The sequence below is a fragment of the Sorghum bicolor genome, chromosome 9 (assembly GCF_000003195.3).
Source record: "Sorghum bicolor cultivar BTx623 chromosome 9, Sorghum_bicolor_NCBIv3, whole genome shotgun sequence".
Taxonomy (NCBI): domain Eukaryota; kingdom Viridiplantae; phylum Streptophyta; class Magnoliopsida; order Poales; family Poaceae; genus Sorghum; species Sorghum bicolor.
In genome coordinates this window covers 53,662,125-53,688,816 of record NC_012878.2, presented here as the reverse complement: position 1 = coordinate 53,688,816, position 26,692 = coordinate 53,662,125, and the positions used below count along the sequence as shown (strand labels likewise).

Sequence of the window (26,692 nt, the reverse complement as noted above, 5' to 3'; positions counted from 1 at the left end):
GACGGGGGCAGCCACCGAACCGCACGACTCGGCGAGACAACTGCAGGCACGCGCGCGCGCGGGGTCAAGCGAGCGCTGTGCTGTGCTGCCTCCCTCAGCTGCGGTTAGATACGAAACAGTTCGGGTGACTGAATCGACGGCGCGCTCGTGCGCGGTCCGCCACGTGGACCGGATCAGTGGAGGAGGAGGAGGAGGAGGGGGTCCGTTGGGGCTTTGACCGCGTCCGTCGTGATGGTGGTGATGGTGATTCAAGGCGGGATTAGGATTCATTCACGTACGATATGATATGATCTGGTTGTAGTATGTATCTGGTGAATCAAGTGGGGAGATATATGGGAATTTATCTGGCGTTTGATTTGATTTGATTGTTCACCGTGTCTGAAGATTTACTGAATGTTTTTTTTTTTGGGATGAATCTCTGTGTAATAATATAGCATACAATTTCGACGGTTTGTTTGCATAGGTTGCAATGGATATTTGCTAGGGTTCTTTTGCGAGATCACAAGTAAGATAGGCAAGGGCCAAAACGCACATACTGCTGCACGTCTCCGATTTGTATAGGGAAATAAATTCACAACCGTATTTATAGGTAAGTATTCCCTCCGTCTATAAATGTCCGTTATATTAAAGTAGTTTAAGTTGACTAAATTTACAGTAAATATTGTTCAAATTTATCTTTAAATTACTTTATTATTTCCTAATTAATCTAATGTTATTTATTTTATATCATAAATATTAGTAACTTTTTATAAATTTAATCAAACTTAAAAGCATTTTGGTTTTTAAAAATTCGAGAAATATACTTTTTAATGTACGGAGGGAGTAATAGTTTTTCCTTGCATGCATAGTATTTCCACTATTTCCAACAGTTTGTTAAAAGTACTTGGCATTTTAGGATTTTTGCCAAAACCAAAAAAAATAGTCTCCAATAAGTTGGCAAAACTATTTGGCAATTTTGTGAGCTTGGCAAAAATTTTCCCTTCACTTGGCAAATATGCCAAGTCCTCCATCACTTGGCATTATGTGTATCCTAATTTGCCAACTACTTTTGCCAACTTGTTGGAGGCTCAATTTTGTGATTTTGGCAAAAATCCTAAGATGCCAAGTTCTTTTGCCAAGTCCAAATAACAAATTGTTGGAGAAAGCTTCTTTTTCCACTTGGCATTTAGTTTCGAGACTTGGTAAAATTATAAATTTGTCAAGTGAATTTTTGCAAACTATTGGAGTTGCTCAGTGCATGCACAAAAATGGCAAAAGTGATTTACTCCATCCCTTCACAAAATGCGTAACTTTTTAGGTCATCTGGAGTCAGCCGTTCAAAGTTTTAATTGGTATATTCAAACGTACCAACAATATGTAATATACTTATGCGAAACTACTCTAGAAGATAGGTTGCATCACTTACGAACATTCAAACTCAATACATAAAAGTAATTTGAAGTTGAAAAACTAAAAGGGTTGACTACAGTCAACCTCGTCTAAACATTAGTGACTGGAGGGTTAATTTATTGGCATCCAAAACATTGGTAAGTGAAGCTACACCAAAGAAAAAGGCGCTTCCTAACAAGTCCTAAGATCTATCAACGGTTCAGCAAAAGAAAAAATATAAGGGCAATGAGATGTACTTCCTCGATTCACGAATACAAGGGATACAGGTGAATGGCGAGGCAAAAATCAAGTGCAGAAATATTTAAATTTACCTATATAACCCAAATGAAATTTACATACCAGCCTCCATGTTTAGATCGGCTTGTTCAACGTGGTTGGCAGCTTCACGTTCTCCATCTTGGACAACACTGACATCGTGCTCGGCAGCTTCTTAATTCATCATGTTCTACATGGACGATGACATCATGACAAGTTAGAGTAATAAACACTAAACAATTAACCCAAGATCATATATACTTTATCTATGGCGAAATGGAAGTTGCCTGCATTCATGTTGAGATCAAAAGGTGCTTGGTCTTCATTCAAGGCTGCATTATGTTCTTGATCTTGGACAACATGGATTTTGCCTTCCTCGAACTCAGCGGCATCTTCTCCATCTTTTGCAGCAGAAGCTTGCTGGTTTAGATCAGGTATTGCAGCTTCTTCACCTTCTTCAATTGGCGCTGAATTCAGATCTAAAGGCATGGCAGAGGTTAATTTTGTGCCTGTGCTTGATTTGTTCGTTGATTTCGGTTGCTGGTTTTTATACTCCTGTTGGACAGTTTATTTACACAGAAATGGAGGATACTATACTTGGCACCAAGGAGAACAGGCGACAGTGGGAATGTTTTGGCGATGGTGGGATGGAAGATTTGGTACACAATTTTTGGCTCCAAACTGTATGTTAGTGTTCCCAAATTATATATATAGTGCTGTCATGTGGAGACAAATATGGCAGAAATTTACGCCGGTGGGATTTTTTTGTTGGCACTAATCTCCTGCAGTGCAACTGCCGATTTAAAGCACGCGTTACTCGATCGATCACTGATCACAAATTTCATCTTCCACAATGAGTATTTATGGACGATAGAGGGACTATCAATTTTAAGAGGTGTGACCTAAGAGCACCCCCAACCGTTTGACAAATAGGTTTTGCATTCATGTATTTGCAAAAAAGTAAAAAAAAAAATCTATCCAACGGTTTGGCAATTCGGTTTTGCAATTTTGTTAACTTGGCAAATAGAGGGGAAGGACTTGCATATATGCCAAACCCCTCTGCGCTTGGCATCTCGTCCCTCGCGCGAAATCCGTCGCCCCCACACGTGGTCACGAGACTACTCCCTCCTCCCGCCGCCAGATTTTCTTTTTTGCCAAGTGATTAATACCAAACCATTGGAGATTGTCTCTTTTCACTTTTGCCATATTTATTTAGGACTTAGCAAACTCCCTCATTTACCCAACCAACTATACAAAACGGTTAGGCATGCTCTAAGACGAATAGCTTAGGCAATGTGACACCTAGCTAGTAGAAGCTGGCTAGGTGACAATGACACCATCCTGCAATAGAGCCCTCCTGGCCTCGCCTAATTGTTGAAATAAGGACTCATTTGGAGTAATAACTAATTAAGTATATGAATATAATAATTTTCATTGTCTATAAGGAAACAAAAGCAAAAACCCTATCGGGTCCAATTTTATATCCTACATATATATAGAAAATCCATATCGGGCCCATGCCATGATGCCAAATCTTTGTACCTCATGTAGTCGTACGTGTTTTCTTTCATTTATTTTTGGCTTATGGGAGTATTTTAATTTCTCTTGAACTTATCAACACTACTTTTTAACTATGAAATAATATTTTTCTCTCACAACAAATTAACATTAGTACAAGCAGAAAATCAACGAGGCGAACAAACTATGGTACGATAGTCTTTATCACCCTCTGACATTAGTGTGTCCTCACACATAAAAAATATATCATTACCGGAAACAGGGGTTTTATCAAGTGTCTGAGGCACACGGCAAAGCCCAAAAACACTCAACAAACTTTGAACAGGCGATAGTTCAGCGTATATTCCTTATGCAAAGGAATTATAGCAACGTATATGACACCTGTGCCGCAAAAAAGAAACAACCCTAAACTGCAGAAATACACAGTACGTTTTTTTTTAAAAAAAAAACAGAGCCATATCTAACCTCTAGCTAGTGGTGTCTACAACAATCGAGACGAAAATATCTGGACGTAGACGCATAGATTTGTAAATGGAATCAAATTGTCTCGTCCAACAGTACCAAAAGATTAGGTCACCAAATGAAAGATGCTTGTAGTACTGTATTGTACTTTGGATATATTTATGATACCGATTTATGAGCCCACAAAGGCCACAAACAAAAACTATGGCGGTTTATTAGCAAGACAAAAACTATGCCTGGTGGAGCACGAAAACAAAAAGGTCAACACGCGGATATAGGCCTACCGCTACCGGCTATGTGCAGTGTGTCCCATCTCTGCATGCATAGTACTACCATCATCATGCCATGCATTGCCATGATCTGGAGATTAGGTGCAACGTATAATCTATACATCTACCTACCTGATTGCATGATGGTGAACATTTCTTCACGGTAAATTAACCTCTCCCGTGAAAGCTTGCCTCATCACTTGCCATTCTCATCACGCATATATAGCTGCGAACCACAACTACTACAACCCAACAAGTATATATGCCAATGCACGCAAGCAATAATTCACTTCGCAAGGCATATAAAAAGCTGATGAAACAATGCAAGGAACACGGCCGGAGCTAGCTTCTCTTCTTGCTCTTGAGGTGAAAAACAAGAACATCCGATGTGTACAACACGTACTACAACCTCCGAAAAAGAACATGCGCTGTTTTGAAAGCGACCCAAAGTAAAAAAACACACACACACACACACACACAGACACACAAACTCAATTTTGTTTACATAGGAGTTACGCGGTAAAGGGAGGAAAAATAATAACCGAAGTTCTAGTTCAACTTCGACGACAGTGCACGAGTCCATGGCAAAGTGTGTGTTCTTTGTTTGTATATTTTCTATTGCTGGTTCTGGTTTATTACAGTGTGTATAAAAATGGTGGTTTGGTGAAAAGGTCACTATCTTTTTTTTGGAGAAAAGAAAAGGTCACTATCTACTATGGCCTTGTTTAGTTCTAAAAAAATTTTGCAAAATTTTTCAGATTCTCCGTCACATCGAATCTTTAAACGCATGCATGAAGTATTAAATATAGACGAAAATAAAAACTAATTGCACAGTTTGGTCAGAATTGATGAGATGAATCTTTTGAGCCTAGTTAGTTTATGATTGGACAATATTTGTCAAATACAAATGAAAATGCTACAGTGTCGATTTTGCAAAAAAATTTGGAACTAAACAAGGCCTATATTTGTAGTGTAGATGGTGCATGGGAAAGCGGCGCCGTTTGCAAATTATATATGGTGAGCTAGCAGCTGGGACACGCTCTTGTGCCTGTGTGTTGTGTTATGCCCGCAGCTAGCGACCGTCGTGTATGGCTGAATTTGGTGTCACGCTGACTAATACCATAGCCCCGAGTCCAATGAGTTCAGGAGCGGCACGCCAGTTCCGTGACAGTTTTTGGCAGCTTAACTTGCGAGCGCGTCATGTTTTTACATGCACTCAAAATCCAAAAGATTACAAGATTCTCTATTGCATCGAATAGGATATATATATAAAGTATTAAATATAGATAAAAAATAACTAATTATATATAGTTTACTTATAAATCACGAGACAAATCTTTTAAACTTAGTTAGTCTATAATTGAATAATGTTTGTCAAATACAAACAAAAATACTACAATATCAAAATAAAAAAAAACATGCATCTAAACGGCCCAAGATACTTTACTTCCCCAAATATTTTGCAAAATGTTCTAGATTCTCCGTTACATCGAATCTTGCGGCACATGCATAGAGTATTAAATATAGATAAAAAATATAACTAATTATACAGTTTATATATAATTTGTGAGACGAATCTTTTGAACCTAGTTAGCCTATAATTGGATAATATTTATCAAATACAAACGAAAGTGTTACTATTCGTATTTTGCAAAAAAAAAATTAAGTAAACAAGGCCTAAACTAGGCCTAAGATGTGTACGTGCAGTGGTTGTCTGCTCGATCTGGACGAGAATATCTGCAAGCAATGCACCATCGCTTTGATTGTGTGACGCGTACGAATACTAAGGCCTTATTTAGTTTCTTAAAAAAAATTAAAAAGTTTTAAGATTTTTCATCATATCAAATCTTGCGGCACATGCATAACATTAAATATAAATAAAAAAATAACTAATTATATAATTTACTTTTAATTTGTGGGATGATTTTTTTTAAGCCTAGTTAGTTTATAATTAGACAATAATTATTATATACAAATGAAAGTGCTACGGTGGTCCGAAAAATTTTCGTAAGAGAACTAAACAAGGCCTAATATTAAGACAAAGCTAGTCGGCAGCCAGATACATGCATTATTGCGAACACATTTTTTATCATGTGTATGTATATGAACACTTCAACTCATAGGAGTACCGCTACACATACTCCATACTATACCATGCATATGCCAAATAGGCCTGTCGCGATCAGCACTGATGTGTGCTGGAAGAAATGGGGAGTGACATCACATCAGGGGAGAGGTAATGTGTGGTGGACACAGTTGTCTACTGTTGCTATGACGACTAGCTTTGGCCCTTTTGGCGTGGTAATCCGTAATCTCATCTGTTTTCACTGTTGCTCTAAAATAGTGTGCATGCCGCAAAGGGTTTTATGACAGCATAATGTTCTATCGAGATACCGCCCAAGCTGACAGGAGCTCACTGCTTGTGTGCAGGAATAGGGCGACAAGCCCACAAGCTGTGAGAGTGCCATACTCCTAATATATTATTTTTTTCGTATATATTTAGTTACCGTTTATTTATCTTAGAAGCATTATTTTTTGTGTTAACCAGCAGTATTTTTCTGTCACAATATATCAGCGAACAATATTTCTAATCATGACCTTTCAGATAAGTGACTTTGAGTATGCTTCACTTTTGTGAAACAAGGACGACAGTTAAAAAACGACAAAAAGAGTACGCGTGATGTGCCCATACACATCAATCACGACTAAAATAGAGAAAAATCAAAGTGTTGTCCTTACGAGGAGCCACTTCACGTGCTGGCAGGGCCATCTCCTAAACCCGATTGGAAGGCATGAATTAGTGAGGTCAGTCCGCTCAGTTTCAATCTACCTTCTGACTTCAATCCAAGCACCAAAATAGCTACCGGTGAACTTGGACAAAATACAAAGGCGTTTTCTTTGGGCCGGAGATGCTGAGATCAGTGGAGGAAAGTGCAAAGTTGCCTAGCCGCTTGTGGCGAGACATGTACAATACGAAGGACTTGGCATACTAGATCTTGAGAGGTTTAGAAGAGCACTACGACTGTGATGGCTTTGGATACAATGGAGCAACCTGCAGCGACCATCGATGGGTATGAACCTACCAGTGGAACAGAGCCTTCTTCGTGGCTACCACATGTGTGACAGTCCAAGACAGGAGGAAGGCCTCCTTTTGGCAATCAAGCTAGATTGATGGGCACTCGCCTGCCTCCCTCTTCCCGTGACTATTCCAACATAGTAGGAGAAAGAACATAACTGTCTGTGAAGCCTTGCTCAATGAGAGGTGGATCCGAGATATTGCGCAACACTTAAACATAGAATTCTATATGACTTCTTTGGGATGTGGTAACTTGTTCGATCACTACACTTGGAGCTCAGTGATGGCCAGGATGATCAAATTGTTTGGCTGCTAGAAAGCTCCAAACAATGCAATACTCTGCAAACTGGGCATACACCATTCAGTTTTGTGGACAGATCAGTTCCAACTTTCCAAATCTCATCTGGAAGGCTTAGGCCACACCATGCCGTAAGTTTTTCTTGTGGCTACTACTTCAGAACCGCCTATGGACTGCGGCAAGACTACAACTAAGAGGATGGAAGAACAACTATTTTTGTGTGCTATGTGAAAGAAACCAGGAGACTGCTATGCACCTCTTCATCGAGTGCCCCTTTGCACGTAATGTCTGATGTATGGTGGCAACTTGGAGCAAGTGTGCAAACCTACTCCCAAACAACTGGATAGATAATTAGGACTTCGAAGATTGGTTCATGGTGATGACTGACTCAGGCACAAAGGCAGCGCACTCACTGGCCATCAGTGGTAAAGCTAGAGCAAATTCTATGGGGGTGCACTTACCTTGTGGATGCATATACATATGTTATAGGGGGTGCATATATGGTGCAATCTTAACCAAATCAACTATCTTTGTATTTTTTTGGGTGCATTGGCACTCACTGCCCCCAATGTAGCCTGCTGGCATCCTAACCTTATGGCACATCTGGAAGCAGAGAAACGCCATAATCTTTGAGAGAGGTAGAAGCTCGGCAAATGCACTTTTCATACAAATTAAGGACGAGTGACCTGTATGGGCCACAGAGGGGAAGGGTACTTAAATTACCTTAAGTTCACTCAAAACCCTATGAGTAATTAGCCTAAGAACCCTCTAACATCTCATACAGGGGTCTGCCATATGAGATAGCGTTGCTTGCGCATTTAAGATTGTAACTCTTTCCTTTCTTATTAATATATCGAGTAACCGAGTCTTTCATAAAAAAGTGTCATCCTTAGTACTCGTTCCTCTGGGTGTCTTCAATAGATTACTTATCACATTCCCAAAACTGAAAAAGCTGCCACTTAGATAATGAAGAAGGCTCCAACAGATTACCTATTGCATTGCCAATACTAAAAGTTTTTTAGTAACTATTCAAAATTGTGTCCCTCCCTCAAATGTAGGAGATGCAACCTCTCCCCTATCTGGGAGTTTTTTGTGGTGGGAAGAGATTTCAAGAGAGAGAGAGAAAGAGAGAGTAGGAAGAGAGCCTTGACGATCTCTTGGTCCTCGCCACGGTGGTAGTGTTGGATGGCTGGACACGGTGGTGAACTCAAGGGTGGTGATGGAGGAGACCACGATCACAGAGCATGAGAGAGAAGCGCGGTCGAGCCAGGCACCAGTTGGACTCACACAAGGGATGGAGATAGACTTGGGCATTTTGTGGGCTGGGCCAGAGAAAAAACTCAATTATTTCGGGTTGAAAGTTAGTTAAAGTTTTACCTTAATTTACCCCTAAAAACGGAACACGTCTTTTTATCATGTGTACTATATAGGTATACTAAGAGCATCTCCAAGAGATTAGGTAAAATTATATTCTAAACTATAAGATTTAACCATTGTGTAAAATAAAAAACTCACTCAAAACATAGAGTTCCACAACAGCCTTTGTATAGGATAGCTAGTGAGAACGACATGCTATATATGACAAGCGAAAGTTTAGGAATAGCAAACTTGCTATTTTAGCAAATCAGATAGCACATCTGTTGGACTTTAATTTTTACTTTGAAGATGTAAAAATAGCCTAGATAACATGGATAACATATCTGTTGGAGTTGCTCTAAGTGATATATGAATGCCAAATAGGACCATGCATCATGAACCACAATTAGTACTGATGTGTGGTGGGAGAGATGACCTATATTAGAAATATTGGGTGACATCACAGACCACTTTTGTTTTGGCGGCTACTGTTGCTAATCGCTATGACGACTACGGTGTTTGGCTGTTTGGGCGTAGGAAAAACTCACCTGGACAAATTTGTTTTGGCGGCTACTGTTGCTATGATGACTACAGTGTTTGGGCATAGGAAGCTCATTTCGGCTTGTTTAGATGTATATATAGGACTAATTGTTAGCTACCTATTTTTTCAACCTAAATTAGCTCTAATCTATCTAAACATGAGATTAATAAGTGGACTATTTTTTTAGCTAAGTGTTCAACTAAGAGTATCTTCTAGAGTTCTTTATCTTCTTAGAATTAAAATTAAGGTTTGTGAAATAAAAATCACTCTCCTAGTTCCCTTATTCAACATCCTATATTTTGGTGGTATCCTAAATTATCCTCTCTCCCTTTTAAATTTGAGACGATATGTTGTCCACCCTATATATTATTTGAGATAGGCTAACTGTTGGGGAAGAGAAAGATTAATTTAATGTACTCTATATGACTATTTAGGAAATTTAGGTTAAAAGAACTCTTAGAGATGCTCTAAGGCCAGTCTCAGTGGAGTTTCATTAGAGTTTTATACATATTAAATATGCTGATGTGGCGCTATAGTAATAAAGAGAGAGATAATAAAAGTTTTTCTGGGAGTAGAGAGAGTTTCATTCCCATGAAATTTCTATACACTGTTTCCAAAATATGGATAGGTTGGAAACTGGGTCATGAAACTTCTATTGAGGATGCCTTAGTCGGCTAGCTAGCCAACACGAATCAATTTTAACTAACTTTTAGCTCAAATCAATAACTAGTCATGGCTCCTCCAAACCAATTTTACGACTATATGAAAAAAGAGTGCATGGCGCATGCAAGAGATTTTATGAATGATGTTCCACCTGATCAAGATGAGCTCACTGCTAACATGTGGGCCAACCGGGCCAAGGCGTGAGATGTTGCCATTATGTTTGCGCGTGAAGTCGTGTGTCCATACACGTCAATCACCATTATAATTAAGGAAAAAGTCAAGTGTCCACCTCAGCCTCAGTCCTTAGCTGTTGTCCCACGTCTTATCTACGTGGATTTTGTAACTTTGAGCGAAAATTATTATATAATTCAGTTATATATATTCCTGGTTGAACAAATGGCCTTGTGATTTTCCTTCCTTTTGTACATTGCTGTTTTGTAATCTGCCGTTTCGGGCCAATCAATAAAGTTTTGATCAGGTGGGAAACGACTCTCCTCTATTAATAGTAAAAAAACAAATGGCTAATGCATTTTCCCCCCTTTCTCTCCCACAGAAATGGCCGTGCATACTGATCGTGTGGGGGAAATGAAAATGAATGGACGATGCACAGAGGTGGCAATAATGTGGCAGGCCCATGTACTGGCTAGGAGATCGGGACACCGGCAACCAGCAGTGCCGCCACCACGCCAAGTCTGGTCAGCTAGGGTTAGAGATTTAGAAATGGGGTTTATGGAATTGCCTTCCACTCATGTCTCGTTCACTCATATAAGAAAATATTTTATTATACATGTTGCCATGGCATATTCGGATGATTTATCTTGGAAAAGATTTTGGCAACAAGATATGATTTGGACTGATATTTGACGGCATGAGCCAATATGTATATGGTCTTGTATAAAAAAGCTAGATATTCCTAAAATTATCATGAATACCCTCTGCCGTCCATGGTACTAGCCAGTGATGACTGATGAACAACAACACGAGGCTGCCCACACGCTAGAACGATGCAACTAATGCCAACGCGGTTCCCCGCTAATCTAATCTCTTTGGAAACGGGCCAGTGCGTTCGCGCGTCCACCTCATCACGGGCCATCATCTACTCTTGCTTTCTTCCTGAAGAGAAAAAAAAAAGACGAGCCCGTGAAGTGAAAACGATGCGCGCGACGTGGTTCTTGTCATATCCATATCGTTCATCACGTACTTAATTATCTAACAAGAGACCGAGTAATTGTCATCTCCAGTACCAATGGATCGTGCAAGGACTCGTCCATCGCATCGCATCCCTGTCGACTATAACCGGGTCATGTTACCGCTTCAAAATCTGACCATCTCATGTAGCACGGTAGTCGATAGAGAGGTGTTAATTTCCTTGTCCGTCTCAAGTCTCAACTCTCAGAATCTCACGTTTCTGTGAAGAAGGGGTGGTTTTCCTGCCTTTCCATCACACGCTGCCTGCTGCATAGATTTTCTCTGTTTTCCGCGTTTGCACATGCGACAACATCCCGAGAAAAAAAACAGTGCTGTTTTGTGCTTCATCATTCAGCGATTCAGACCATTTGTTTAGGGCTGTAAATGGGCCTTCACGCTTCAGTAGTCCGACATACTGATTTTTAGTAGGAAGAAGTCCAGATTCTTAAAAAAAAAAAGTAGGAAGAAGTCCACTCCCTCAACTTTCACAAAAATCTATTTTTCATCCCTGAACTTCAAAATTGGGCAAAATACATCCCTCAATTTTTGCAACCATGTATATTACGTCTCTGGCATGATTATGAGCAGTTTTGAAGGCAGTATTGTCTTTTTCTTTTTTTTTATTTCGGCTGAATCTTTGTAAAATCATAATAAATCACATAAAAATCATAAAATAGTAAGTCTGATTTTGTTAGACTTCAGATAAATAGATTTACACAGTGAACATATAATATGGTATGCTTTAGGCCCTGTTTAGTTCCCAATGGGAAATATTTCGTGACACTGTAGCACTTTCGTTTGTTTGTGGTAATTATTATCCAATTATAGACTAACTAGGCTCAAAAGATTCGTCTTATCAATTTCGACTAAACTGTGTAATTAGTTTTTATTTTCGTCTATATTTAATACTCCATGCATACGTTTAAAGATTCGATGTGACGGGGAATCTTGAAAATTTTTGGGTTTTTGAGTGGAAGTAAACAAGGCCTTAGTACAAAAGTTTGTTATAGCTTTAGTTATGTGTTTTTCTACAATTAATTAGAATAATTCATAGCTACAGTTTCTATGGTCCAGTTGTGGTGAATTTTTTAAGTTGGGCTAATTATTGTATTTTTAAACTGTGGTAAAAGTTTCATATTTATTAGATCATGTATAACTTAGTTATAGATTTATTAATATTTAACAAGCGTAAACCTAAATAAATCTATAAGTAATACATGATCCAATGAATATGAATTTTTTACTACAACTCAAGCATAGAATAATTATCCCACCATATAAATTTCATCACAATTGGACCACAAAAACTATAGCTATAACAATTCTAGTTAATTACAGAAAAGCATAGATCTAAAGCTACAGCAACAGCTTTGTACTAAAGCATAATATATTATATATTTGATGTGTAGATCTACTCATCTGAAGTCCAACAAAATTGAATTTTATATTTTTATGATTTGTATGTGATTTACTATAATTTTTTAAAAAATCAGCCGAAATAAAAAAAAGAACAAAACCGCTTTCAAAACGTAATGTATACGGTTTTAAAAGTTGAGGAATATATTTTATCCGAATTTAGAGTTCAATGATGAAAAATAGACTTTCACGAAAATTGATCGACCTAAAGTGGACTTTTTCCTTTTTAGTACATGAGCAGGCCTCTCTAGTGAGACTCGTGTTTAAAATGATTTTAAGGACGTTCGTGGGCAAGTATCTTCATTTTTGTGATTTAACAGGGCTGTAGTTGGGCTTCATATGATAAGTCTGTATGGGCCTTCAATGGCCAACATTTCTTTCAGATGGACCTCAGTGAAAGAATACCATTTGGGGTAGTGAAAACTTCTGTTTCATTCATATGACCATATCAGTGGAGATCAGAACATAGCTTTTGCTTCTGAGTTACAACTTACAACCAATTATGAGACTCCAAATCCATCATAAAATAAAAAGGAATGCACATCTTTACTCATGACAAATAAATTTGAATCACAACACGTTATGTACAGACACGGGCCATAAAGTTTATCCTGGCATGCACATCATCGAACTCTATAGCGTGCACCCAACACACATCTGAGGCACGTAAGTAAGGATCTTGAAGGCCAGTACGCGCCTCCTGCAAACTCACATGGAAATACGTATTTCAGGAAGAAACAAACACCATATCTTAGGCCTTGGCATCACCTTTAGCTAGGCCAAGAAGAGATGGCCGGAAAAGAGACTGCCTCTGCGCCATTTCAATTCTTTCCCGTGGATCATACATTGATTCATCACGTATTGCCTGGAGGATGGAATTGGTCGTAAGCTCCCTGCAGGTCAAAACTAAACAATTAGGTGCCTGACATCACATTAGAATTATAGCCTAAAACTGCATTAACAGTGAGTACAATTTCCAACCTCTTGATCAAAATTTTGTAAAGTGTTTTGAGTATTGGGCATAGCTCAACAGGAGCAACAGCCTTCTTGGTTTCTGGATGCATCACGCTTAGGCTTCCCTGGCTCAGCAGTTCATAAAATGCATTGACTGCAGAAACACCCTAAGTCACGAAACGAATAAGGATCAGCGTATAGCTACCCTTGCCTATGCCAAAAGGGCACCCGGCATTTAAGCAAACTTCACATGCATTGTCAAGATGGCAGGTTGGCAGCACAAACCTGGATAGTCCCTTTGCCTTTGATGCTGTCCCCCATTTCTAGAGTCAGTTCTCCCTTAGCTAACTTCTGCCCGTACCATGCATTGCGACCTTTCAGCAGGGTGACGTATGTGTCAGCTAATAAGGGCCCTGCAAGTTTCTCGGGCTCTCGTGCTAGAAGATGGGTGATGTATATCATTTCAGATGTGCAAAGTGAAAAGTATACTGATTTGCTGGTTGCACTCTCATTGGTAAGGGCTGCCACCATACCTGCATGATAAGATCATGTTCAGCAACGTGATAGATATATTAGGCTCCGGAATAACTAGGTAGAAGTGGACACTCTCCCAGGTCTAACATTCTGTTAATTACAGGATTTGAGTTTTCTACTGTGTAATTCTGTCCTGTCTGACAAATATAAGCAACATTGCATTTGGCAGAACAACAGCATTGCAGCATTCAGTCAATGCAAATAGCATGCTTCGTGAAACAGGGCACGAAATACTGCTCATATAAGACGCCAAAATGGCATTTTTATTGGTTTGATGTTGAAATATGCAATGACATGATCAAGTATCTCATAAGAACTGGGAAAAGAGAGGAGCAAATGGAAATTCAATTCTTCTGGATCAAGAAACTTACCAGCCCCAATGGCATATACGTTTTTTAAGCCGCCCATGACTTCATGAGTAATGAGATCACTATTGTCCCATACAATGAAATGGGGTTGCCTCAAGAAATTTGCAAGAGGTTTCCTCCACTTGTCAGCTCCACATATGCGAGCATTCGCATATTCTTTGTTATAAATCTCAGAAGCAATGTTTGGGCCTCCAAGATACAGAATGTTCTCCAACGGAACTCCAGCTGCAATAAGAATCCATGATCAACAACCACAAGCATAAACCAAGAGTACAGTATACAGTTATAAAAAAAAAAACAAAAAAAACAGTACAATATACAGAATTGAGATAAAGAGCAGGTTGTTAGTTTCAGTTGGGCAAACAATGTTCAGTAACAATCCTGATGAACCCTGCTAAACTGTTTTTACATGCTCATAAGGGAACCAAGGACTCAGAGCAAACATAACACATGGGCAGTCCCTTAGTGAGGCAAATAATATAGTACCACCAGATAATCATAAAACATGCAATAAATATTATGAAGGACCATCCATTGGTACAGATCGTGATGATTATCCAGAAAATTTTCATCAGGAACATTCCAGAGCTACTGTATCTTGAGCCAGTCGAGCAGCATTTAAATCTTCAATTAAATTTGTTAGCCCCACTTCGACAAGTATACAGACAGATTTACGAGATTAACGAAACTAGTAGTAGTAACTGAAGCATGAGAACATAGTACTGCTAGATCACAATTACAACGAGACTTGAGCAAAGAACTCACTTGCATTGCTGATCATCTGCGTGGGCGTAATGATCCGGGGCACAGGGTCGAGCGACGCCTCGATCCCCTTTGCCAGCGAGATAATGAGCGGCTGGGTGATTCGCTCCTTCCAGTACCTCCCAATCTCCCCGAACACCTCCCTGGTCTCCGTGGAGGGCAGGCCGTTGACGACTATGTCGGCGTCCCAGACGGCCTCCTGCAGGTTGGTGACGACCTTGAGCGGGCAGAGCGGGGTGTCGAGCATGTTGAGGCAGAAGCCGTCGCGGAGGATCTCGTCGGCGTGCAGCGTGCGGTCCCCGAGCCGCGCCTCGACGTACTTGAGGTAGGCGCAGCGTCGGATGAGCCGCCGCAGCACGTCCTCGCGGGAGTTGATGACCTCGAAGAGGCGCTCGGCGTCGGCGCGGTCCACGGCGCGGCCAGCGCGGCGCCACACGCGCACCTGCACCCGGTCGCGGTGCCGGCCGTACGCGTCCTGCAGCAGCGCGCAGAACACGCTCCCCCACGCCCCGGCGCCCACCCCGACGACCCGCAGCGGGTCGCCGTCCGACTTCCCCAGCAACCGCCGCAGCGCGTCCAGCTTCTCCTCCGCCACCAGCGCCGCAGCCCCGCCACCGTTCGCGTAGCTCCCCACCATGGCTTCCTCACCCGCCAACCCCCTCCTCGTCACAGCTCACTCAGAACTCAGAAGCGAGGCCGATGCGAGCAAGCTGAAGCTGAACCGGGACAGGCAGGCTGGCTGGCTCCAGGCTCCAGCTGACCGAGGAAGATGGGGGCCTTTTGTTGGCGAGCCCAGGGGAGGAGGAATGCGGGTGGGGGTTTCGACGTTTCGTGGGGGTTTTGTGGGGTTGGGCGGCCAGAAATACCAAATCCCAGTCCCAGCGCGAACTCGCTGTCGTCGATCGACAAGACCGAGGAGGCCGCCGCCCCTTTGAACTCTTCGCCGGGGCGGGGCGGGGTTGGTGGCGGCGCCGGCTCGGCGGCTCGGTCTCTCGGTTCAGGCAGGTCGCGCTCAGCTACCAGCACCAACTCCGGGGCACACTCCGATCCGGTAAACGAGCATGAGAAAAACGAATCACCTTTGCTCCACCTTTTCTGTGATTTTTGTGACCCAATAATATGAAAATATATAAGCTTTCCGAGGAGGCGGGCAGGCGATGAGGGGATCCGGATCGGAGACGTGTTGGTGCACGAGGGCGGTGGAGACGCCGGACGGATGCGTTGGAAAAGCGACGGGCGCACGGCGGGTTCGATGGTTTCTTCGTCGTAGCACGGAGACGGAGACGTGAGCGGTGAGCGTGACACTCTGACACGGCGGCCATGTCCTGACGGGTCGCCGACCGACGGCGGCAGGTGGTCTCGTCTGGCGACCGTGGCGTCCCTGTCGTCATTGCGCCGTCCGACTCCGACGCGTCATCCTGCCGGCCGGGGGTATGGTCAGGTGTCAGGTCAGCTTAGCACCGCCGGCGTTATCAGCGGAAACCAACCAGCGGACGGAGCGATGGATGAATTCAGTCACGGCCTCACGGGTGATGCAATCCACAGCCGGCCGTTTTGGTGGGTGTAGGCCGGCGTGGTAGCTGGGTAGCTGCTCTGCTAGCTGGTGCGCAGCTGCTGATCCGAGTCCAAGCAGAGGTGTCCGTGTCCGCGGCAGCGCTGCGGTGGCGCACACGTAACGCAAGCCTTCTTGGCCTGCCGTGATCAATTCGGCGGCGTGCAGGGGTTGGCTTTCCTTCCCTCCGGTTTCGGGAAGAAGCTGACTCCAAAAGGAGCGGTCAACTAGTGGGTTGCTGGCTGCGGTTGAGTGAAAGCGATCCGAATCCAGCGTTCCGTTTCGTATTGCTTTCCTCCTCCTCTCTTGGAGTTTCACTGTCATGCCTTGTTTAGTTCCCACAAAAATCTAAAAAGTTTTCAAAATTCTCCGTCAAATCGAATCTTGCGGCACATGCATGAAGCACTAAATATAGACAAAAACAAAAACTAATTACACAGTTTGCCTGTAAATCATGAGATAAATCTTTTAATTCTAGTTAATCTATGATTGGATAATATTTACCACAAACAGCTACAACACATGAAAAAGTCTTCCTCCTTATAGGAAAGTTGGGAGCTGCGTCCACACCCTGTTGTCCGTCGCCATCTCTTCATTCAGTTCGCGATGCGTTTTCACTTTTCAGGTTCCCGAATCCTGACACTCGTTTGTGTCAGTTCCATAACCTGCTTTGTCGTGACTTGAGTAGTTGAGTGTGTTGCGATTGCACCAGTTGTGACGATTTTATTCAGACATGGAAAAAATGAAATACAACAATTGTGTGTGTCAGCAAATATAGCCTCTTATTCAAATTTTATTCCAACATGAAAGAAAAATAGCTATGGTTCGATGTACACTTGAATAGGGGGAAAAATGACAGGAAACTGTGTATAGAAATAGAATTATGGAGTACTTGAAGTAGTGTTGCTGTCTCAACAGTCACAGGTATGAGGAATCTATCTAGATTTACAATTTACAAATTATATGTGCATGCATGTAAACTCTGCGGACCAAGGCTGCAGAAACTCGCACCAAAAGCCTTGAAATGAAAGCTTTTAAAATGCACTGAAGGATCAAAATACGTCACTGTTTCCAGTATGCAGCAGTCTGTAGTTTGTCTTCGAGCTTACTGCCTTACTTGATCCTCTTTCTCTTTCAACCCTGGCTGTATCTCCTACTGTAATGTCTTGTTCAACTCCGGGTAATATTACTCCACAAAATCACATCGACAAAGAAATCCCGACAAGAAACTCCATTCCACTATAAGATATTGGTTGGTGACCATGACTATGCGTTGTGCAACTATACTGTTTCTGGGGCTTCAGGAATCAACTCATAGCCATGGGGCTTAATATTTGTTTTTCTAGATTCGACGGGAATGCACTTGACGATAACAGAGATGACCATACTGACCGAGCCAAGAATAATACTGAGCAACCACAGCTTCCAACTCAGCGGTATGGTGTTTGCAAAGGTTCCAAGAAACTCCACTATAATTACTTGGAATACGACGGTTGCTGTCAATATACTGATAAAGATCCAATTTTTCAGTATCCCTCTGAACACGTTGATCTTTTCCATTTCCCTGCTATTTATCTCGTTGAAAACCTGGAACAACGGCAATTAAATGAAGCTAAGTCATCAGAACAGATGCAATATTTCTTGTATTTTTACTGGAATCTACACCACCTTATTGATGTGCATTCATAGATGGTTCAAAATTGCTTTGAATGCCATTAATCTTTTAAACTTGTCTGGACCATTTTTCTGATGAAAAGGGGAAAAAAAGTATCTAGTTCACTATCATGCTAAATCCCAATGCATATCACATTGAGCCCGCTGGTTCTCTCAAGTAGTGGCGGAGCTAATCAAGTCGTTGATTTTTCTACTTACTACTAAGTAAATCAATGTCATATCTTCACAAATTGAAGCATTAGGTATGAGAAATGTGGCTTGTGCTACTCATACCTGGCAAAACACAAAAGAGTTGAATATGAGGGTATTGATCGTTATATCAGCATTTGGGCCTTCGATATTAAGGATCCTCTTACCAACAAACATGAGAGTACCAAGTACAAGGAGCTGGTATAAAGCCTGCCCAAGAATATTTCTCCACATGACCTGAGTGATGAAACCATGCCCCCGTCTCACAGGTGGTCTCTTCATCATTTCATCATTAGGTGGCTCTGTCGCTAAGGCCAAGGCTCCTAATGTATCCATGATCATGTTCACCCATAGCAACTGAACGGCAGTAAGTGGTGCAGTACCTACATGTTAGTTCAAAGTGGATAATGTATGAACCCATTCAAAAACATGCCGCAAAAAGTAGGTAAGCGGGTAGGGCAGCCTCAATGTTATACAAAAAAAAAGACGCACAGAGACTTCAAAGTGAGCATCATTAGATTTGCGCACCTATGATACACGCTGAGATGAAATTCACTATCAGAGCCACTATATTAACTGTAAGCTGGAACTGCACAAACTTCTGAATGTTCAAGTAAACCGCACGACCCCATCTAGCAACATTTACAATGGTACTGAAATTATCATCCATTATTATAACATCGGCATTTTCTTTCGCAACCTGCATCCAGCCAAACACTTGCATCACAAGTCTACACTAACAATATGTATCATAAAGAAAATCCTAGTGGAATAGAATAATAAATACAGTCGCAGCTAAGGTGGTTTTTCATGGGGAAAAAATCATTCAAAAACAATCCCAGCAAAGGTAAGTAACAGGCACATGCAAAGAAAAGTTCTTGTTTCTGTAGTATCTATACTAGGAAAGTGAGCATTGACAGAATAAAACACAATAATACAAAAAGTAATGCAGGCAATACTAATTCAGGAAATATGATATTCCCTCTGATTCCAAATATAATTTGTTTAGGAGATTGACACAGACTCCAATGTGACACTTTGACTTGCAACTTTTGTAAAGCTATATGCTATGGAAGAATTTTCTGTGATTGAATCCTGAAATGACGTATAGTGCATTTGGAATCAGAGGGAGTACGCAAAAAGTCTAATTAGAATTTCCTTCTCCCAGAGGCAGTCAAATAGAGCATATGAGAATTTATTGGCTCATAGCAGCAGAGCAACAAAATGTGGCATAGGAACTCGAAGACATACCTCAGTGCCGGCAATGCCCATGGCCAGACCTATGTCTGACTCACGCAATGCTGGAGCATCGTTTGTTCCATCACCAGTAACTGCCACGACCTCTTGATACATACTTTTTAGGCTTGTCACCAATTTATATTTGTCCATCGGCAAGGACCGGGCCATTACCTAAACTCATGAAATAGGTTTGGGCAATGTTTGAAAACTGGATTACCAAAGCAATTAGTAAAACGTCAAATGAAATTGAACTAAACCTGAATTTTAGGCAGGATCTCCTTCAATTCATCTGCGCTCTTATCGTGAAGCTCTCTTCCTTCGATTGCTATTCCATCCTCGGTCAATATTCCACATTCCTTGGCAATGGCTTTAGCAGTATTGATGTTGTCTCCAGTCACCATTTTTACTTTGATTCCAGCAGCCATGCAGGTCATTACTGCATCCCTTACACCGGGACGGACTGGATCCTTTATGCCAAAAAGTGCTATTAGTGTGTAACCATCCTCTGGTATTGTCTGGTCATCAGGAATTTCACTCAGATCCTTAAATGCAATACAAAGCGTTCTTAATGCCTCAGAAGCAAATGAGTTTATTATATTTAAGACATTTTGCTTTTGCATTTCTGACAGTGGTGCTAAATTTCCTTCACTATTGAGGAAAGTATCACACTGCCCTAAAATAAGTTCCGATGCACCTTTACAGAAGGACCGGAGGCCTCCATTAGGTAACTGTACTAGCACAGACATCTTTTTCTTAACAGAGTTAAAAGGCTCTACTTTGACTCTTGCCAACTTATTGTACTCACCATACAGGTCTCCTTGCAAGATCAAGCCAAACTCCAATAATGCTGCTTCAGTTGGTGTGCCTAAGATAGTTTTTTTGCCATCGTCTCCCTTCACGATCTCAGAACCAGTGTTCACAAATATTCCTTGAATAAGTATGTCCACAGCACTTTCGGCAGTAGCAGCCTTCAGCTCATTCATATTTGTATCACCATTGACAGACTTGGATACATCACCGATCCAAACCTTGTCAACGATCATGTGGTTGGTCGTCAAAGTTCCAGTCTTATCAGTGCAAATACAACTAGCTGAACCCATGGTTTCACATGCAGCGAGATGCCTCACTAGTGCTTTATCATTCATCAACTTTTGCATGGCAAACGCAAGGCTAAGAGTGACAGCCAGTGGTAGACCCTCAGGGACTGCGACAACAATGATTGTCACTGCAATAGCAAAGTAGTTCACTATTGTCAGTGCATCATTTGCTGACCAATTTAACAACCCAACGTCCTTCCCCTTGTCAACAAGGAACCTCACTAGAAGTACCAAAAATGTGAGGATAGCAAACACCAACCCGATCTGTCCAATGATTGTTGCCACACCATTAAGCTTAACTTGTAAAGGGGTTTCATCCACGCCATCATCATTCAGAGTATCCATGATTTTGCCCCATTCAGTACGCATACCAACAGCAGTTACAAGCATCTTGGCAGTCCCATCTACCACTTTACTTCCAGCATGAATGAAAGGCTTTTCTTCAAAAACATGAACTGGTTCACTTTCACCTGATAAACTAGATTCATCTATGACTAAGCAGTAGCCAGAGATGAACAGGCCATCTGCAGGAACCACATCACCTATTGAAAGATGCAAGATGTCACCCACAACCAAATCATGAATCAGTACCCTTTTGGTTTTCCTATCTCTAGTGACAAGGGCATATATCTTCTTTTTCTCACAGTCCAGCTCCATGAATTTCCGTGACTGTTTGTAATCACTGGATGCTGTAACCAGCACCACCAATAAAATGCTGGTTATTATCCCAAGGCCGTCATAGATGCCCTTCGGCCACCCCTCAGTGGCAAGGCCAACTACTAGAGAAACAACAGCACAAACAATTAGAATAATCAACGTCAGGTCATGCAATGCATCCCAGACAAACATCCAGAAGCTTCTAGGAGGCTTCTCAGCATGCTTATTACTGCCATACAGTTTCTGCCTGGTTGCTATTTCAGTTTCCTTGATGCCATCTTCCAATGATGCTTTGATTTTCCTAGATATACCACTAATTCCACCATGAGTCTTGAAGATTGTATAATCTTCACGAATTCCAGTAATTGCTGCCAGTTCATCTGGACTGATACAAAATCCTGCTTCGATAAGCTCAGGAGATAGGTGGTATCGTCTTATACCTGTGTAATTTTGTGGTCAAGTTTAAATACAACAGGGTGATAATAATAAGAGAAGAAAGCCAGATAGAATTAGTTGATAAATTCACACCGTCAATAAAATGCAGCGCTGCCTTGTGCACATTAATTACAACCTGAACTTTTCCCTGGTAACAAACGAAAAACATCCCTTAGACACACAAACATAAATGTGTTCTGTTACCAAACAGAGAATAACTGAATTCAGTTTTTTTGCTATTCAATTTGAGTAATTAATATATCTCCTGTTACCAATGCGTTCTCAGGCCTAGCAAACCCAGCATACCTGTTAGAGTACGTGAGCGATGGTGGCGTGCTACAGTACCCATGGGTACTGTTCATGCAGATGTTGTGGCGGCGGCTAGGGCTGAGAGGGCGAGAGGAGGCTGGCCAGGGGCCTTGCCCACAGCCGAGCAAGAGAAAAGGGTTTTCCTTAATTTTTGCTTGATTAGATTGATACATCTTCTCTCGTTATATAGAGAGGTTTACTTGACTTACAAGCAAGGCTTACTTGACCCCTAAGCAAGCGAGGCTTAACTTTTTTTTTTTGAGATCGTGACGAGCACGTCTTTCATTAAGCAGAACAGAAAACAAAGTACATAACAAGGGCGTGATTGGGAAGCCTAAGCTTGCTAAACCCCAACACAACACAAAAGAGAAAACAGCTGAAACAGAAAGACGTGTATCCTCGTAGGGCTAATTGATCAAATTTGAGGGAGCATAAAACAACAAATTTCGATTTTTGAATATGAACCACTAAGTAAACAACAAGCCCACTCACGTGTCGTCATCACCTGTCATGCAGTACCACTTGATTTTTTTATGATAAAGATCCAAGCAATGTAATGATGTGATGAAACATACTCCTTCCGTTCGTAAAAAAAAATATGATTATAGAATATGTGCTAGTTAAATTAAGTCAACTTTGACCAAATCTATAGTAAATAATATTAACATTCATATTTTTAAAATATATTTATTATAAAAATATATTCTATAACTAATCTAATATGTATCATATAAATGTTAGTATGTTTTATATAAATTTAGTCAATATTCAAACTATTTGACTTCTTGAAAAAGGAGAACCGTATTCTTTCGTGAACAGACAGAGTAATGTGCTCATGTAGTTAACCATCGTTTTCCAATGGAATTAGCTAGTCATGGTCACATCATACTCACATGTGAAACCTTTCTATAACAACATGCCGAAAAGAAGATTCCTGAATTCTACGTTTTAGCCGTGCTAGGGGCGCCTCCGAAAGTTCGTGTTCCACGACCTTGAGACGAGAAAAGAATACAGACTCAGGCATCCCAGATTTGACATGGTCGGCTAATGGGAACAATGCTTGGGCTTGAGATTGAGACCTGAGAGGCTGAGACACGTCAATGTCATGGCCTGTCCATAGGAGGCATAAAGCAATGGCCAAATGGCCAGCCAGAGGCGGGCGTGCTCATCCACATACCAAGGCTCACGGCTGATTCAGAGGAAGTTTCCTAGCAATTTCCCAAAGCCCGAGATGCGCATCCACTGTTTTGAACAGCGCAATTCAACGACAGCGACGCGCGGGGCCTGTAGCAGCAGAGGGACGTACCAGGATCTTGCGGCGCTGGGCGTCGTCGAGGGCGTGGAGGCCGGAGAACATGCGGAAGCGGCGGCGACGGTTGCGGACGACGAGGCCGACGGCGCGGCGCCACCGGAGGCGGGCCTCGCTGGGCGGGTTCTTGGCGGGGATGTCGAAGTGCTCGTTGAGGTAGCTGTCGATGCTCCAGCTCCTGCTCGAGCTCGACTCCATGCCGCGCCGCGCCGCGCCTCTCGCCCTCTCGCGCTTCGCGCCTTCTTCGTCTCCTCCCGCTGCGTGTGCTCACTGCTCACCAACGTTGCATTGAAGGCCGGAACCCGGAAGCCGAAGGGATATATATGTAGACAGAAAAATTATTGAAAGGGCCCCCACTTGCGTGACAATAAAGTCTGAAAACGTTACCCCGGAAGTTCTAACTTCTAACTATGATCTGTAGATGTCAAACGTTTGGAATTTCTGTCACGATTTGAACTACGGTAGAAGGTGGAAGAAAATTCGATTCAAGTAAATTATATGTGACTGCACGAGGGTTCTTTTTAAAAAGCCAACAACACGAATATACCGGATATGTATTAATATAGAAGAAGGTGACTGCATAGGGTATACTTTCCCGGATAACAAAAAAGAAAAGAGCGTGGAAGTAAGTTCTTTTTCCTTAGCAACACCGTATTGATAAATTGATTTACAGAATTGCACTATATATACACTCCTCATTTATAGCGCCCTACGGTCGGTCGGTATCGATTTACAAAGTTTGACAACAAGAGACTATGCTGATAGCAGGGAAACTGTAAGACGTTTTCCATTAATGAATATATGTAACAATATAGACAGACTATGCTGATAGCTGGTCTTTTCTTGAACTTAAGCTGTTAAGCATGTCTAATGGCGCTGATAAAAGTCATATAACGGTAAACCCACTCCTTTCCTTTCCTTGTAGATCTGATTGAGATAGATCATAGATCTAGCTAGGTCACCCCCACCCGGGAGCACGCACCAGGCTGCTATCTGCGGCTAGTCAACGGAGATTAGTCTTTGATTTAATTTATATACTGAACAATCAAAATGGGAGGAGGGTCCCAGCACGTTGTTGCACAATCAGACTATTTTGCCCCAGGCTTGAAGTTAGACTTTTTCGCTTATCCCTAGCTCGTACTTGCTACATACACGGTTCACAATCAACCTGGTCCGGTTTTGCTAGCCGAGGCAAAGAAATGGGGATAATACAAATCGGCCTGTTGTTTTTTGCAGGCGGAGGGTCACCAATTTTTTCAATTTAAATGTAATTTAATTTGAATTTGAATTTTTAGTCCACCCATGGTTTTCTAGTTCCATACATATTCAACTTTTTGATTCATTTTGGCTATTAACATATGCACCCTATTTTAAAGCGAAGCATATGCGAGTTTAGTAAAAGGTAAAAATACATGTTTTGTTTGACGTAGCAAATATATCGAGTTCATCAGTTATTTTTTGTCAAAGGGTGATATATACATCAGACAAGTTGTTCTATCGATGAGATGTGTATATATTGACAGTCTTTCATGTACCTCTAGGCGTCTTACTTAAATTTCTTACAATGAGTGTATTGAAGCTTGTGTCAATCGCGATTGGCACCACCTTGATTGGAAATACATAGAATCCAATGTACTACCCTTGAATTTATCTTTATTTGTGGAAGCACCTTTCTCTAGTTCTTGTATAGTGGGGTTGAGCTAGATTTTTAATGACAATTGGCTCTTTCTACTTCTTCAATTGACATTTTCTTATAAACAATAATAAGAGATGCAAGAGAGCAACAACCTCCTGTTTTGTAAGAAAGGGGTGAGCTGTTAGGGGTGTGCCCTCCCTTATGTCGCGTGTGGGTAGCACGTCTAACCCAATGGACGTTACATTCAGGTGATGACTTTATACTATAAGCCTTTGATTTGACTCTTTGAGTGGAAGAAATGACAAGTCGAGTCCTCCTCATGCTTCCTTTCGAACATCTCGCTCTTTAGGTGTGGTTGAGTTTTCGTAGGAGCGTGCTCTTCTAACTTGTTTTTCTAGTTGATGGGAGCCTCCGGGTGCGGGGCCCATCAAACGGAGTTCTTCATTTGACTTTGGTCAAAGGAACTCAGTTGTGTATGAACTTCGCCAGTAATAAACTCGGCGAGGTACGAGGTCCCAGTACCTCGAGAATGAAGATACCTATAATTCGAGTATTTGTCATAGCCCATCCAGTCAACGCATTGGGTGGGCTTAGCCATAATCTTTGAACCATAGAAACAAAACATGACTTGATCTAGCTGACCAGCTCCATGTGTCCTTCAGGTGCAAACAAGAAAATGACCTGATATTTTTTTCCACCCCAACCCAAATCGGAGTAACATATCGTTTGATTGAGTATTGGGTTGAGGCTACTATATGTCACCTTTGTTTGGCTGATCATTTCTATGGCTCATGTTGAAAAGTAGTGGTTGATTGTTCGGTTGATCGTTTCTACTGATGCTGATTTGTTAAATATTATTTTGTGGCTTAAAAGTAGTGGCTGATAAGCTCAAGCGAACGGATCCGGCCATCATCTCTAGTTTTTTTTTTAAAGAAGTTTTAAGAGAACATTGTCATCTCTACTCAAGAACAAAGTATTGTTGGGCCTACAGTTGAAGAAGCTACTATTTGGACCGTGATGGGCCGGCTTGACTCATTGCCTGTCGCCAATCTGCTTTCATATAGGCCACAAAGATAGATGGACTCATGGAACGGTGGAAACCGAGCCAAACTGCAAAGTGCGTTTTCACTTTCAAACCCACATGGATCTCTCTGTACGCTTTAGAAGCCCACTTGGTTGGGTCCAATGAACGGCAGAAAAATTCATGCTTTCAGTTTTAACCAAAAAAGACTCCCTCCATTCTTCTTCTTTTTATATATAAGACACAATTTAATACGATCTGGTCTTCTAAACTAAGCGTTAACCATTTATTTATTTATTTATTACTGTATACATTTGTAAATTTATAATAATTAAATAATACATATAATTACAAATCTAAGTATTTAATAGTATCGAGTCTATATTATAATAATTAAAATTATTAGTAAAATTAATGGTGAAAAAAATTAAAGTTTACATATCTTATATGATTTATAATATATGTATACATCTTATACAAAGGAATTGAGACTACTATATATTACTTCATTTATTTTATTTTATT

The 26,692-nt window shown here is 41.4% G+C and overlaps 2 protein-coding genes across 2 annotated transcripts; both read right to left on the bottom strand.

The window, feature by feature from the left end:
* LOC8077048 (probable glycerol-3-phosphate dehydrogenase [NAD(+)] 3, cytosolic) lies at nucleotides 12,846–16,088 on the bottom strand. The gene is made up of 5 exons (XM_002439962.2): nucleotides 15,053–16,088; nucleotides 14,291–14,512; nucleotides 13,671–13,918; nucleotides 13,413–13,552; nucleotides 12,846–13,324 (listed from the first exon to the last, which is right to left on the bottom strand). Exons 1-5 carry the CDS (start codon nucleotides 15,684–15,686, stop codon nucleotides 13,183–13,185), a joined length of 1,386 nt encoding a protein of 461 aa, XP_002440007.1. The 5' UTR covers nucleotides 15,687–16,088; the 3' UTR covers nucleotides 12,846–13,182.
* Nucleotides 17,365–23,895, bottom strand: LOC8064184 (probable calcium-transporting ATPase 6, plasma membrane-type). The gene is made up of 7 exons (XM_002439961.2): nucleotides 23,508–23,895; nucleotides 21,986–22,040; nucleotides 19,961–21,897; nucleotides 19,716–19,874; nucleotides 18,993–19,164; nucleotides 18,549–18,847; nucleotides 17,365–18,188 (listed from the first exon to the last, which is right to left on the bottom strand). Exons 1-7 carry the CDS (start codon nucleotides 23,706–23,708, stop codon nucleotides 17,883–17,885), a joined length of 3,129 nt encoding a protein of 1,042 aa, XP_002440006.1. The 5' UTR covers nucleotides 23,709–23,895; the 3' UTR covers nucleotides 17,365–17,882.